The following is a 15,441-nucleotide window of genomic DNA, read 5'->3' on the forward strand; positions in this document are numbered from 1 at the left end:
TTAATGCAGCCTCTGAAATGAAGAGGTCGCTTAAAGCAATGGTAGTTATTACAAAAGATGGCCAGCAGGTGGCAGCAGAGCATAAGAGATCAACCAGGGCCGCATTGCAAAAAGCTCTTTTCCCCAGTGTTTTCAACAGATTTGTGAAAAATGATGAAACTTAGCTATATTCTAATGCTAATTGCTGCAAAACGTAAACATGGAAAATATACCTTTTTTTTTATAGCAATATAACAAAATATTCTGTGGCCCCTACAAAAGCAGCCAGTCCAGTAAAACAGCCAGGAGCGAAAAGGGTTGCTTCAGTGAAAATGGCTGGGAGTGAATGAGTTAGGATTAATGGGGCTCATGTTTTGCATTTTCTTTGTGAAGACAAGCCAAAATGTCCTCACAAGTAAAAACATCCTGAGCAAAATTAGTTTGTCAGGGGTTGGTCCACACGAGAAAAGAAATAGGAAAAGCATGCACACACACTCATGCACAAACGCGCATAGGCACACAGACAATCAAGAGTGTCACATCCCACATGTGTGCAATCTCAAAGTGTGTGACTCCAACGCTACCTGGTGGTGGTATGTTGCATGACGCTCTATCAGCAATGGCGTGAACAGCTCGACCAAGCGCTCAGTGCTAAGGACACGGCTCTCCTTGAGCAGAAGGGCGTGCTTGAACCAGCGATCCCACAGCCGAGCCGCATCAGGGGGGAGGCTGTGGGGGAGGCTTTGGTGAGTGTGGGGGGGTTGGTCGGATATTTTACACATATAGATAATTGCTATAGTTGTATTCCATTTAAGCACTTTAAATATATGCATCAATTACTATTTCCAGTAAATGATGAACCATCACACATGAAAATAAGGTCTGTGGTTTAAATAGGGAATTTAATTAGATAATAGTATATAAAATGTGAAAAAGACATCTTCACTTCCAAGGAGGACAACGATAGACCGCTTTCTTTAGATAGGATAAATAGCAGGAAAGGTCTAAGTAAAATCAATAGGGTAGGGAAGCAGAGCATGGATTTGGCTCAGTGTATAACTACTCATTATCCAAAGGACTGCAAGTTGTAGATAGGGCATTTTAATTTACTCGTGACATTCACCCATGCTGTGTTCCAGCAGGAAGTGTCACCAAAAATGACCTTTACATTTGTGGAGGTAGACTATTGAATGTCTGTGTCTGCTGAAATTGTGTATCTCTTCCCTATGGTCTAAAAAAAGAAGAAGAAAAAACACCATATTCACCCCAGCTATACTGCTGTCTACAGTGAAAATGAAATCAAAATATGTTTTTGAAATCAAAATATGTTTTTTTAATACAATCTAAAATCAATTAATCATAATAAATACAATTCTATACTGCCCTCTTAAGGTTCTCATGAGTTTTTGAGAAAAACAAAAATGCACACATTCTTTTGCAAAATATCACAAATAATGAAACAACAACAAATATTTGAAAACATATTGGTGTTGGGTGCAGGACCCTTACCTGACTGCCATATGCTCAGTGCTTGGCTGGTGTGCACTCACTAGCTCCTGTGGTAGCAGGCAGCCTTTCTCTGTACTAAATGACAACCTCTGGAGTTCATGAAGCACCACTGCGCCGCATGCTTCAAGGTCCTCCTCATTCAAGCCCGCTTCACTGTCACAAATGCTGTCCAATACAGAGCAGACAGCCATTGCCGGGGACCGTGGGTCAGGCGTACATGGAGTAAATCCGACAGCTGTTAACACCTCTCTCTCTCTCACACGCGCACGCGCACACACACACGTACGCGAGACATGCTATGCACCAAAAACATCCATGCAGGTTTTCACACGTATTACAGTGAAGCATAACTGAAGGCTGTGACACAAGACAGCCACTTGATGACTAGAAATGCGAATATCAGCACAAAGTGGGAGAAGTAATTGCCTGTATTGGTGTTAACACAGACACATCACACCTGACTTTGATATGCTTCACAATTTTATCTATGGAAAAGGAATAGAAATAAACGGAGCCCTAATATGCAAGTCATCAGTATGGACTGTAAAGCGCTTTGAAGGCCCTGTAAGGTGGAAAAGCGCTATATAAATGAAGTACCATTTACCAGTATCATTAAGTCATTTTGTCAGATTTTTATGGAAACACAAAAAATTTAACTATTTGCATCATGAGGAGATGATTTAGGCAAAAAAAATTCTTTTTGCAAAAAAAAATGACTTAGGCAATTATTTTAAGAGGGTGACGATATGTGACGTGATTTATGTGTTGTCTTTATGTTGTGTTAATATGTTGATTTTTTTTAATGTAGCCCCTCTAAAATGAGATGACTCTTCTCAAGGAGTAACTTACAATAAAAGTAGAAAAAAAAGACATTTACCTGATAATTCGAACGAGTTGTCTTTCATCAATTGAAAAATTCCCATAGATTCTGGTCTGTTCACCATGGAGTCGTCCTTCAATGAATTCTAAAAGTTTAAAAAGTCCTTCAAGGGAGAGTCTGGAAAAAATATAAACATTGCAGGTATTAAGAGTCGTGCGATATGGACTAAAACTAATTTCCCGATAAAAGGTAATTTTATATCCCGATAACGATATATATGCCGATACATTTTTCCTTTAAAATATACAAAATTAATGAAAAATTTTTGGGTATATTTCTCCATTTATTTATAAAATGCATATTTCATTAAAGACCACAGAAGAGAAGTTTAAAAAAGCAATAACAATAAAATAAAACACAAATATCTAATGGCCAAATAAATACCAGTAAAATAGCTGGTAGGATATCCGCTTTTGAAGGAATGCAGCAAAGCGCAAATAACAACAAATAATTAAAAAAATACAACACTGAGTTTCAATTATTAATGTTCGCATTGTCCATAAACAAAAAATAATAATTCAATATACCTTTATATCATATGATGGAGATTTTATATCATATCTACAATATTTATATTGTTATATCACAAAACTCTAATAGATATATGTGTTTAACAAACTACATTGCATTTTCTTTGTTACATAAAGTATCACAACCTCGTATTCTAGTATCTTTAAAAATATTGCTACAAAAGGTGCCCTGTTTATTTTGGTGGCCACATTACAATTATTATCATGTGTAATAAAATAGGACTATGATAAATGTAAGCAATTTGGGGTGGCACTGGGGAGGGGCGTGAGGGGCTGAGAGATTTTGCACTTAATCTGGTTTTGTGTCAGATTGCAAATTGAGAGATGGATGCTTAATGCATGTGGATATTGGGAATCCATCTCTTTTTTTTTTTTTAAGAATCGAGCTCTGGGTGGCCCTTTTTGAATTCTTCCAGGAATCCCAAGCCGAGAGATTCTCAGGCCCCCAGCATAAAATGGGCCAAAAAGAATTTATGACAATTCGTAATGGGCTCTGGGTTAAGAGGTCAGTGAACAATTGTGCCCTACTTTTCACAGGTTGCTTCCCGGTAACATTCTGGTTAATCTGGCATCTTCAATTATATATATGACATTCTTTTGGATGCAATCTACCTGCGTTATGAATCCTATTTAGCTTATCATCAGTGCGAGCCTTAAAATTAGTCATCTTTCTCTGCTCCACTTTGTCGGTGTTCTTCAGAACTAGAGTTATAAAGTGAATGAGTGTATTTATTTATTTTCCAGCAAAGCCCTTGCTCTTATTGTTAACAGCTATGTCAATGTCTCCAACTTCATATTTAATGCGTCTGTTTACTACTATCGTGACATTATCAGCAGTTAGCTTGGAAGATGCGGTCAGGTTCTGTGTTATTACAATATTGCTCTACAGTGTACAGTACATATTTTGATGTGAAAAAAACCCTGACGACAAGAACAGACTTTTTCAAATGGCGACCCGTTGCCTGGAAACCTTTTTTTTTCTGGCCCAAAATGTAAATCCAATCTAACTGGCGAAGCGCAAGTTTGTTTAGCAATTCCTTTGCAATGGCAGGGGGCACCAGTGAGGCATATTGGTCAAGAAGCAGCACAATCTTTTACACTCTCTTCTTTACCCTGTTCTTTAGCAGAGGGCGCGCATTCACAAGAACATGGTGAAATCAAAGAAAAGAAGAAGAAAAGAAAAACTAACTGCATTTTAAAAGCAATGAATATTTCTCATCGGATATCAACAACAGAATGCTTCACTTTCCCACTCTTCAATCAAGACTTTTTTAAGTCGTCATCACCCGGTGCCACAGTAACTCAAGAAATGTCCGTTTTTTTGCACAAACCGAAAGACAACTTTTCAATCAGATTTTATGATTTTGGAAATTGTTTTGGAATAAATGAAAGAAGCGAATAATAATGCTATTTTAGATGGGAAAACAGCAAAGAAACGCTACGGTTTATCAAGAATTACAAAAGAAAACTCTTCTGATGTCATCGCACGGCACAGTCGCTTCCAGGTCTTCTTCTTCTTTTAAATTACTGGTGGATCACATCTCTATGGTGTATACCGTGTATACTGCCCAGGCAGTTGCTTCATATGATAAATAAAATAACCCATTGACATGTGCATTAGATATTTCCACAAAAGCCCAAGACTTTCTGCCATCCCTTGGCATTGATATAGCTTCTCTGCAAAATGTGTTAATTGACATGCAAGTAAGTTCTACCTATGCTTTTGAGTCTTGCCTAATGGTTTATCTCACATGACATGAAAGCAAGTGCCAGTACCTCTTTCACAGATCATCACTGTCTGCGGATTGCCCTCAAATCATGCGAGCCAGATTAAACTGCCATTGTCAAGTCTAAGAAGTTACAATTTTCAAGTTGCAAGTTTCCCAGGTGTTTAGTTGTTCAGGTGTGTTGGATTCGCCATAGCCAATGGTAATAAGCTACAAAGAAGCTGGCATTTTGTTTTAAAGAAGTATGACCAGTAGTTTAGATATTCATACTAATATTCACTTAACATGAAATACTGCTTTGTTGCACATTTGCATACATATTTTTGTTTGTACTTTACATACACCAAAAATAGTCAGCTTTCCATCCAATTTTTTCAAACATTTTAAGCAAATTTACAGAAAATGGGCTAAATAGTCATGTGACTTATGCCCGTTTACATCTGTTCTTCTTTTGCGAATATTGAGAGGGGACTCTGCCGCTGTAGGTGGCGGTATACACCATATCGATGTGATCCACCAGTAATTTAAAAGAAGAAGAAGACCTGGAAGCGACTGCACCGTGCGATGACATCAGAAGAGTTTTCTTTTGTAATTCTTGATAAACCGTAGCGTTTCTTTGCTGTTTTTTCATCTAAAATAGCATTAATATTCGCTTCTTTCATTTATTCCAAAATGATTTCTATTTCGTCAACCACCCAAACATACCTTACTTTATCGCCGTGTGACGTAATATCGGTCAGAACGTGCGACGTGTATCTGGTCTTGCCAGTTATTTGCAAAACCTGTTTCCATAGCCCAAATTCTCATTTTCCTTGTTTCGATACGCTTCAAAATCCACCCCTTCTAAGCATAAAAACTTTTTTGCAAATTTTGGGGCCTTTTCCGAATTCCTACCATTTCCATTCAGTTTTATTTTTGCATTTCTTGAAAACTCAAATAAAAATGGGTTGATGGAAACCCAACTAGTAGTAAAAGTAGTTTGATTACATTCTTATTTTACCTCAACTGCAGCTTTGATACAATATGTTTGTTAAATACACTTTTGTGTCCATTTTAAATACAGACATGGCTTCTTTTTTTAAACTGCCTAACGTTCAATGTCTTTGGCTGCGCTATGATGCGCGAAAGTCATTTAAAATGATAATAATAAAAAACATTCAAAATGTGTCATAATAAAGGGGTAGCATATGTCAAGCACTTGGCCCAGTACAACTGTGGTCCTTTTATTATTTAGTTTAATAGTACTAGAGTGATAAGTGTCGGGGAGGAATCTTGCAGCATATACAAATATGCCGCTAGTGTTGATGTCAGAATAGAGTTACTAGAGCTGGGTAAAAATCTGTATAACTAAAGGGTGGATTTGACATTTTCAAATAAAATATGCAGCACCAGAATAAATATTATTAAATTGTTTCACATGCTGTCAGCAATGGAGCAAACTCATCATACAGTTCAGAGCCAGTAAGTAGATGAACAGATTGACCATTATGTTTCTTCAAGAAACCTGGAGGATATTTCGGGCATTCACCCTCACTCACCCTGGCCATGCAGGAGAAAAAATATAATGGAATAATCTAATGAAATGCCCTGGCTTGTTTTTCCCTGACTGTCGGTTCAATGGAGGGAGCGATATAAACTCTAACCTCAGAGAACAAGAAAGAAAAGAGGGAGAGGATGGAGACTGGATGCTCTCGGAGCTTTACATCAAAGCCTCCGGTTTTCTCCTCATACACACAAGCCCTTAGTGTTAACAATGAAAGCTGCGGCCCCCACCATCGTCGCCCCTGCACAGGCGAACCGTGGCGCCTATTGAGGTTGCGTTATAAACAGTACAGCAGACCACACAGAAACCACCATGCACAAAAATCTACACTTTCCAAAAGGTGCAATTTTGTTTAAAATGAAGCAACAGTAAAGACGCAAAATTATGGAGGGGAAGAAACAAAACGAAGCCCACTGGCAGCATGAATAAAGGGGAAACTAATATAGCTAATAAATTTACTTTTTGGTTTTCTTTTACTTTTTGAAGGGCACAAGATGCACTGAATGAATAATTTCTATGTACATCATAAGAAGAAAAAAATCCTGCTCTGGGAGAGAACATCAGCTTGGTAGGCATCATGCACTGGGCTACGTTTGTATTCAATTTTAATTGGCTTAAGGAATGATGAGTCCTAACTAACTGTTCTGGATGGTATCTTTGGGGTAGTAACTGCAGGTACCTAATGGGAGGGGCTAGACACACTGCACACTGTTGATTGGTCAAAAAAGAACAGCAACATACATGTGACAATGGAAATGTACAGTAATTGGAAGGATATAAAACACTCTTGTTTTTTTTCTCTATAGAATTTGGGAGCTTATACAGTTTTGCGCTGGCATGATGTCACACTATTTAGTAGTGTTGTCACTCTCGAATATTATATATTATAGTAAATATATTTAGAATCGATTAATCTATTGATTATTCAATCGATTAATCGACTATTCAGATTCATTAAAATTTTGCATTAAAGTGTATTACAAAAGCATTTAAAATAATTGTCGATTAATTTGCTAATCGATTACTTATCGATTAATTTTGACAGCTCTACTATTTAAGTAATTGCTTTCGCTATCTGGTCGAGTGCAAATCAGAAGTTTTATTCTTCCAAACCGCGAGTTAAAGTGAACTGTACTGGTCAGTGGAGACGTGGGTTTATTCACATCGGACTACGTGGTTTTAAACCTATCTAAAATGATCCTTCAACTAGGGGCCATCATCACACTAAGGGTTTGTAGCTGTAAGTGCTGGCCACATACCAACCCTCCAAAACACTCTGTGGTGCCACAAATTTCCTCCTCCACTGGGGAGTTCCTGAGGTCTCTCAAGCAGAAAATTGCTCTGTTAGGGCATTATCATGGATTACGCCAATATGGCTGGCGGCAGGTCCTGAGCTCTCTCTGTAAGATGCGTCACTGCCACCAGTGTTGCTGAGCTACACAGTGCATGGCTGCCTATCTACCATGACTCCTACAATCCTCTTTGACAGCCTCGGATGAAATAGTGTGCTCCTATCATCAACAGCCCACTGTATTATGCATGGAGAACGATATCCCAGCCCCTTGTTTTTTTACCTACTAAATTGTAAATAACACTGTACTGAACTATGCCAGAATGTAGGACAATCAAAATATTTGTTTCATTTCGTATAAGGCCACAAAACCAAATGTTACATACAAGTGAGGTGTGTCTTTGAGGGTTGAGACGGGACTGTGCCGACTTCCACTCGATCCAGTATTCCTTGCAGCTGCTTCATCCTCAGGCTCATCATCCTCGGACTCAGATTGTGACAGAGTAATGGTCAGGTCACTCACACTGCTTTCCAGCAAATGCTCATCAGAGCTAGAGTCGAAACTTTCAGATCTGCCTGAATGAAGCAAAGAGGACAATTACAAGAAGTCCTATTTCAAATATTCACAATGCAAAAATAAATGCGAGCTGGAGCAGCAAATACCCAAAAGTACACAACATGATAACGGAAAAGCACATTTTCAAACCTGAGATATCTTCAGATTTTCTTGCAGAGGACGTTTCAGGCATCAAATGGCTAAAACCTCCCCCTGATTTTTCCATTAAGGGTGTCTGAGGAGCAATCTCTGTGGAGTTAACGTGTTCAGCAGGGAGATTCTGGAGCCCTATTGGTTTATTTCTGCTGCTTAGAGATGGATTCCTCTTGGGACTCTTCAAGGTCACCTGAGTTTCGGGTTCTTGTTCATCGTCATTTGCAAAAGGCGCAGGTGCAGTCTGATCAAACTGCAGCGCCGTGGCCCTTTTCCCGTGTTTGTCAGTCAAATTACGGCCGTCGAGAGAATTGTCTGGAGCTGAAATGTCATCTGATAAAAGTGCTCGGTTGGCGGCGGTGTCCTCGCTGACAACTGTGAAGTCCTTCAAAGGGCCACTTGGTAGTCGTTTGCAGGAGTACATGCTACGATTGGGCGAACGGTCCAATGCTTGGTGTGAGAGTACACTTGTGATCCCAGTTGCATGGCAGGCCCCTCTGGAGGTTTGGCGGCCAATTGAGATGACCGCAGGTGCATTTGTAAAATCCTCTGCTTTGTGAGAGACAGAGCTGTCCTCGCAATCGCCTTGTACAGATTTCAACTGTAAATACGAACATATAACTTGCATTAACCCACACTGTCGTATTAAATGTGTATTTGTCAAGATTAAATCACAACGGTTGAAAAATGACATCACTCAAAACTGAAGTTAATGAAGCCTATTTTGAGAGTTTTTCATCTCAAGTATGCTAAATATCCACTTTATAATTTGAATGAGTGTAGTGTGTTTGGGCCAAGGTCAGAATTCTCTCTACTATATCTCTCAAAAGAATGTCTCAGGATCAATGTTTTAACTTTTAATCATAAGAAATCCCTTACACAAGTTTTGATTCATGTCAATGTCACCAAGGGGTGAGCGAAGGAGGCAAAAAAAAAACCCTCCCTCCGAACACAATAACAAAAAAACATAGCTTCTGTTTCTTTTCTGATAAGCGTCTTAAATACCAAACAGTTAGCTGCTTAATAACATTCACTGTAAACCATGCAGCCCACCCAGCAGATCCACAAAGTATAAAAAAAAAGAGGGAAAGTTAATTTCTTGGCTGAGTGATTCCATCGGTAGCTGCAGGGCAAAGTAGAAAGTGACTCACTAAAGTAGCAATTGATTCTTCTATCAATCTGCAGCACGCGTGTGCTCTTCCAAGGAAAGTATTAAATATGAAAATCATATCCCGTTATCATCCGTCTCCAGCTTTCAGCCCGGTAAGCTTCCCTTAATGAATGCTGCAGCCTGAGGGACATGCACACTGCCAGCCAATGGCTTGTATGCATAATGGAGGAACGGTACCATTTTGCTCATTACAATATCGACAGACTGAGGGGGGGGGGGAAGAAGGGAGGTGTACACAGTTACAAGTGACTGCTCTAGACAGCATGCTCCAAATTATTATGAGATGTCTTAGACATTTCATCTAAAAGAGCTTTAACTGCTTTAAGTGAAAGGGGAAAGCAGCTATGGGCTTGAACTACACTGCTTGTACCGATGCACTGGCTAGGATTAGACACCTGTGATACTAAAGACACACAGTTTAAATGTGGCAGATTTACCCTGCATTAAATGGTATATCTTATAAACCCAAACACACACACACACACACACACACACATACTTGCCTCTGTGTATTATGAGGACATTTTTTCCAAACCGGTTTAATTGTGTATTACAGGGACACCCCTTTCTGCTAATGCCAGAGAGATGGGACTTGCACCCAAAAAATTTTTTTGGGGTTGTCCAGGAAAATTTCACTTCAAAACTTGAAAAAACTCAACACACGAAAAAAAGAAAAACCTGAAAAAATCCGTAATTGTGAGGACATAGATAATGACCTAAATAAGCCACGCCCATTGCAAAAATGGTAATTATGAGGACCAACTCACATTACAAGGACAAAGTTTACACAACACACAGCAACCATGTCACTGAAGTGATTTGAAAGTTCTGGCATTCTGACTTTACACAAACTAAAATGGCATTGATGTGTAATGACTTACCTGATATAAGGACACATTGTTGTACATAACAATACTGTGAAATGCAGTCATACCTGATCTGTCCTAAAATTGTAAGTTTTAACATGGTGCTCATGTTACAACTTACAAATTTAGGACAGACTAAAACTGGTATGTTAATAAAACTGCTTCTTATGTGAACAGGTTATCTAGGTCAAACACAGCTTTGTAATGGATAAGCTAGACATGAAACCAGATGCAAAAGAGTCAGTGAACATTGAACATTTTATTCTTTAAAACATGACTACCTCTCATCTTAAAGGATGAGCAGTTTTCTCATAGCTCATTCCTGAAATACCTTCGGATTTCTGAATTTCTGAAACAGGTTCAATGTAGGAAGTGTCCGTGTGAGAATCTGGAACATATTCCTCTGCTAACGAATCCTCACTTGAACTGGATACATCAGCAACCTAATTTTTTAAACGAAAACAATTATTACATACATACACATATTGTCGCTGTTCTGTGAAAAACACTTCCACCATAGGAGCTACCGGAGAGCAGCCCGCGACCTAAAAATGGAAACGTGTTTTTCACAGGACAGCAATGATATCCATATATACAGTAGATGCACACATACATATGCATATATACAGTGGCTCTAAAATTAACCTGCCAGATGCGGGTTAAAATTCATTTTGGCGGGTGGTCATAAATATTTACTAGCTTTACTTCGCTGTTACTTAGTGACGTTACACTCGAAGTAGAAGCTTGAGAAAAGTGTCGAGCGCTCGCGGCAGAAGTAGCTCCCGCCATTGATGGGCTAATATGCTAAAGTTAATTTACCAAAGGTCTTCATCATCAAGCAGTTTTGAATTTTTTTTAAACGGGATATGTGCCAGATGCTGGAGCAAACTAGAAAAGCATTTAGAACCTAAAGTTTGTGCACATACTAAAGATTATTATAAATCTAGTCACATTTATTCGAAAGATGAGATGAAGCATTTAACAAGAGGGATAGTTAATATGCTTAATCTATGGCATTGCCCCTAAAACAGATATTGTGTGATACAGTCCTTCAGTTACAGTAGACTTTTCTATTTTACCGAGTCAGACAGTCGTTAAGATTGAGACAATTGCTCAACATTTAGCTGCTTGCAACTAAAGATAAAGGTATAAACATGGGTCATAATTTATCCTCTTGACTAAATTATATTCATTCAATGAAAATGCCTGCACTATTAATTCTGGTTGCGTGAAACAAAGATCCATTGCAGATACAAATAACACAGAAGATAAAATACCCATCATGCCAGTCCATTCTAGTGCAGCGAAAGGTCCAAAACATAAAGCACATTTATCCAAGCTTGATACAAGTAAATTAACTACCTGATGTTTACACTTCTGTTTAAAAAAATAAAATAAAATTGATAGCGAGTTCATCTCTAAAATCCACCATAAATAAATTAATGGGAACAAAAGATCACTACAGTGCATAATCCAAATCACCAAACTGCCAACAAATCTTCAATTTGAGATATTTTTAATGTTGACTTGTAGGAATTTTAGTCCCATACAAGCTTATTGTTGGATACAATATTTTGAACGTCTTGGCAATACACATTGCATAAAAAAATTGTTGTGATTATATTTGTTAGTTATATAGTTCAGCCCTAGCATCTACTCTACACTCTTCACTCCTAACGTCTTGCTTCTGAAAACTGATTTCAACATCAATATTCAAAAAGAAATCTCGTCACCTGGTCAACTTGGTCTGTGACAGCTACGTCTTCAGCTATGTCTTCAGGTTGTGCTTCAGTTGAAACCTGGTACACATGAAGAGAAAAATACATATAAAATTCAATTCTTAGTAACACGACTGTACCTGTGCATTTACACAGTTACAGTACATACAGAACAATTAATAGGTTAAAGTATTGTAAATGCAAACTCATTTTATTTGCCATTACAAAAATAAATAAATAAATCCTTCTGCACTACAGGTTTGTGTAAATTGGTGACGTCTATTTTTCACAATGAAACAAAAACAAGAAAATACACAGTCCTCAGAGAATCCATACCTGACCAGAGTATGAATTGTATAATAACTCCAAGCCCTCAAAACTTATTTTACAGTCACGGTGTATGAATACACTGTCCTCAGTGTCAGTTATTCACAACTATAACATTGTGAGGACTAAGTATCTGTGAGGGCTGCACAGTATTGACAAAACATGCGACATGGGTGTTTTATACAGTAATGGAGATTATTTCGACATTGAACATGGACCTAAAAAAAAAGGATCTATCTATAGCTATATATTTTTATAATCCAATGAAAAAAAATACACGATAATGCGGAAAAATAAACATGCTCATTGTGATCTAATCTTATCCAATTAAGTTATTTTTTGTTAGTAATGCCCCTCGATACGTTTCTCGTATGGCGATGCGCAATTAAGGTAGTCTCTGATTGGTCAAAGTCAGACTAAAGTATACAATCCAATATTCATTTGTTGCTTGTCTTTGCAATACACATATTGCATGAGCCATTCGTGCGACAAGATATTTTTTTATATATTGTGCCAACGTCTTGCTTCTGAAAAATGTATTTCAACGTCAACATTCAAAAAGAAATCTCGTCACCTGGTCAACTTGGTCTGTGACAGCTACGTCTTCAGTTATGTCTTCAGGTTGTGCTTCAGTTGAAACCTGGTACACATGAAGAGAAAAATACATATAAAATTCAATTCTTAGTAACACACAAGTCTGTACCTGTGCATTTACACAGTTACAGTACATACAGAACAATGAATAGGTTAAAGTATTGTGAATGCAAACACATTTTATTTGCCATTTCAAAAATAAATAATCCGTCAGCACTAATGGTTAGTGTAAATTGGTGATGTCTATTTTTCACAATGAAACAATTAATAGAAAATACACAGTCCTCAGAGTGTCCATACCTGACCAGAGTATGAATTATGAGGACTGTATGTGTAACTCCAAGCCCTGAAAACTTATTTTACATTCGCAGTGTGTAAATACACTGTCCTCAGAGTGTCAGTTATTCACAACTACGACATTGTGGGGACTAAGCACCTGCGAGGGCTGCACAGTATTGACAAAACATGCGACATGGGTGTTTTATACAGTGATGGAGATTATTTCGACATGGACCTAAAAAAAAAGATCTATCTATATCTATATATTTTTATAATCCAATGAAAAAAAAATACACGTTAATGCGGAAAAATAAGCATGCTCATTGTGATCTAATCTTATCCAATTAAGTTATTTTTTGTTAGTAATGCCCCTCGATACGGTTCTCGTATGGTGATGTGCAATTAAGGTAGTCTCTGATTGGTCAAAATCAGACTAAAGTATACAATCCAATATTCATTTGTTGCATGTCTTTGCAATTCACCTATTGCATGAGCCATTCGTGCGACAAGATCTTTTTTTTTTTTATAAATTGTGCAACGTCTTGCTTCTGAAAAATGTATTTCAACATCAACATTCAAAAAGAAATCTTGTCACCTGGTCAACTTGGTCTGTGACAGCTATGTCTTTAGCTATGTCTTCAGGTTGTGCTTCAGTTGAAACCTGGTACACATGAAGAGAAAAATACATATAAAATTAAATTCTTAGTAACACGACTGTACCTGTGCATTTACACAGTTACAGTACATAAAGAACAATGAATAGGTTAAAGTATTGTGAATGCAAACACATTTTATTTGCCATTTCAAAAATAAATAATCCGTCAGCACTAGTGGTTTGTGTAAATTGGTGACGTCTATTTTTCACAATGAAACAATCAATAGAAAATACACAGTCCTCAGAGTGTCCATACCAGAGTATGAATTATGAGGACTATATGTGTAACTCCAAACCCCTGAAAACTTATTTTACATTCGCAGTGTGTAAATACACTGTCCTCAGAGTGTCAGTTATTCACAACTACGACATTGTGAGGACTATGCACCTGTGATGGCTGCACAGTATTGACAAAACATGCGACATGGGTGTTTTATACAGTGATGGAGATTAAACATTTAACACGGACCTAAAAAAAAGATCTATACATATACTGTATATATACACATACATACATATACATATATACATACATACATACTCTATATATACAGTATATATAAATATCTATATATATATATCTATATATCTATATATATATATATATATATATATATATATATACACACATACATACATACACACACACATGCATACAGATATAGATGTATAGATATATATACTGTATATAGAGAGAGAGAGACATAGAGAGACAGATATATAGATATAGATAGATAGATATAGAGATAAAGATAGAGATAGAGAGATCTTTATAATCCAAAGAAAGAAATGCACGTTAATGCGGAAAAATAAGCATGCTCATTGTGATCTAGTCTTATCCAAATGTTATATTTTGTTAGTAATGCTCCTCAATACAATTCTCTTGTATGGCGATGCGCAATTAAGGTAGTCTCTGATTGGTCAAAATCAGACTAAAGTATACAATCCAATATTCATTTGTTGCATGTCTTTGCAATACACATATTGCATGAGCCATTCGTGCGACAAGATATTTTTTTTTATAAATTGTGCAACATCTTGCTTCTGAAAAATGGATTTCAACATCAACATTCAAAAAGAAATCTCGTCACCTGGTCAACTTGGTCTGTGACAGCTACGTCTTCAGCTATGTCTTCAGGTTGTGCTTCAGTTGAAACCTGGTACACATGAAGAGAAAAATACATATAAAATTAAATTCTTAGTAACACGACCACCTGTGCATTTACACAGTTACAGTACATAAAGAACAATGAATAGGTTAAAGTATTGTGAATGCAAACACATTTTATTTGCTATTTAAAAAATAAATAATCCGTCAGCACTAGTGGTTTGTGTAAATTGGTGACGTCTATTTTTCACAATGAAACAATTAATAGAAAACACACAGTCCTCAGAGTGTCCATACCAGAGTATGAATTATGAGGACTGTATGTGTAACTCCAAACCCCTGAAAACTTATTTTACATTCGCAGTGTGTAAATACACTGTCCTCAGAGTGTCAGTTATTCACAACTACGACATTGTGAGGACTATGCACCTGTGATGGCTGCACAGTATTGACAAAACATGCGACATGGGTGTTTTATACAGTGATGGAGATTATTTTGACATTGAACATGGACCTAATATATATATCTATATAATCTAATTAAAGAAATACACG

General features: G+C 37.3%; 1 protein-coding gene across 2 annotated transcripts in view; it reads right to left on the reverse strand.

Annotated features, from left to right (window-relative positions):
- kiz (kizuna centrosomal protein) overlaps positions 1–15,441 on the reverse strand; it is a 38,963-nt gene that overhangs the window by 17,885 nt on the left and 5,637 nt on the right. The window contains exons 1-7 of one of the 2 annotated variants that reach the window (XM_086095270.1): positions 11,939–11,984; positions 10,537–10,648; positions 8,166–8,769; positions 7,846–8,035; positions 2,366–2,485; positions 1,489–1,653; positions 564–708 (exon numbers count right to left, since the gene is read on the reverse strand). In XM_086095270.1, the coding sequence (XP_085951396.1) occupies positions 564–708; positions 1,489–1,653; positions 2,366–2,485; positions 7,846–8,035; positions 8,166–8,769; positions 10,537–10,602 (1,290 nt within the window). In that variant the 5' untranslated portion in view covers positions 10,603–10,648; positions 11,939–11,984. Of the gene's footprint in view, positions 1–563; positions 709–1,488; positions 1,654–2,365; positions 2,486–7,845; positions 8,036–8,165; positions 8,770–10,536; positions 10,649–11,938; positions 11,985–15,441 lie in introns of those variants that run through there. The other variant, XM_086095269.1, reaches the window with a different exon arrangement.

This window comes from Leptonotus elevatus, chromosome 14, assembly GCF_054856555.1.
Source record: "Leptonotus elevatus isolate MCC_2025b chromosome 14, RoL_Lele_1.0, whole genome shotgun sequence".
In the NCBI taxonomy this organism is placed as follows: domain Eukaryota; kingdom Metazoa; phylum Chordata; class Actinopteri; order Syngnathiformes; family Syngnathidae; genus Leptonotus; species Leptonotus elevatus.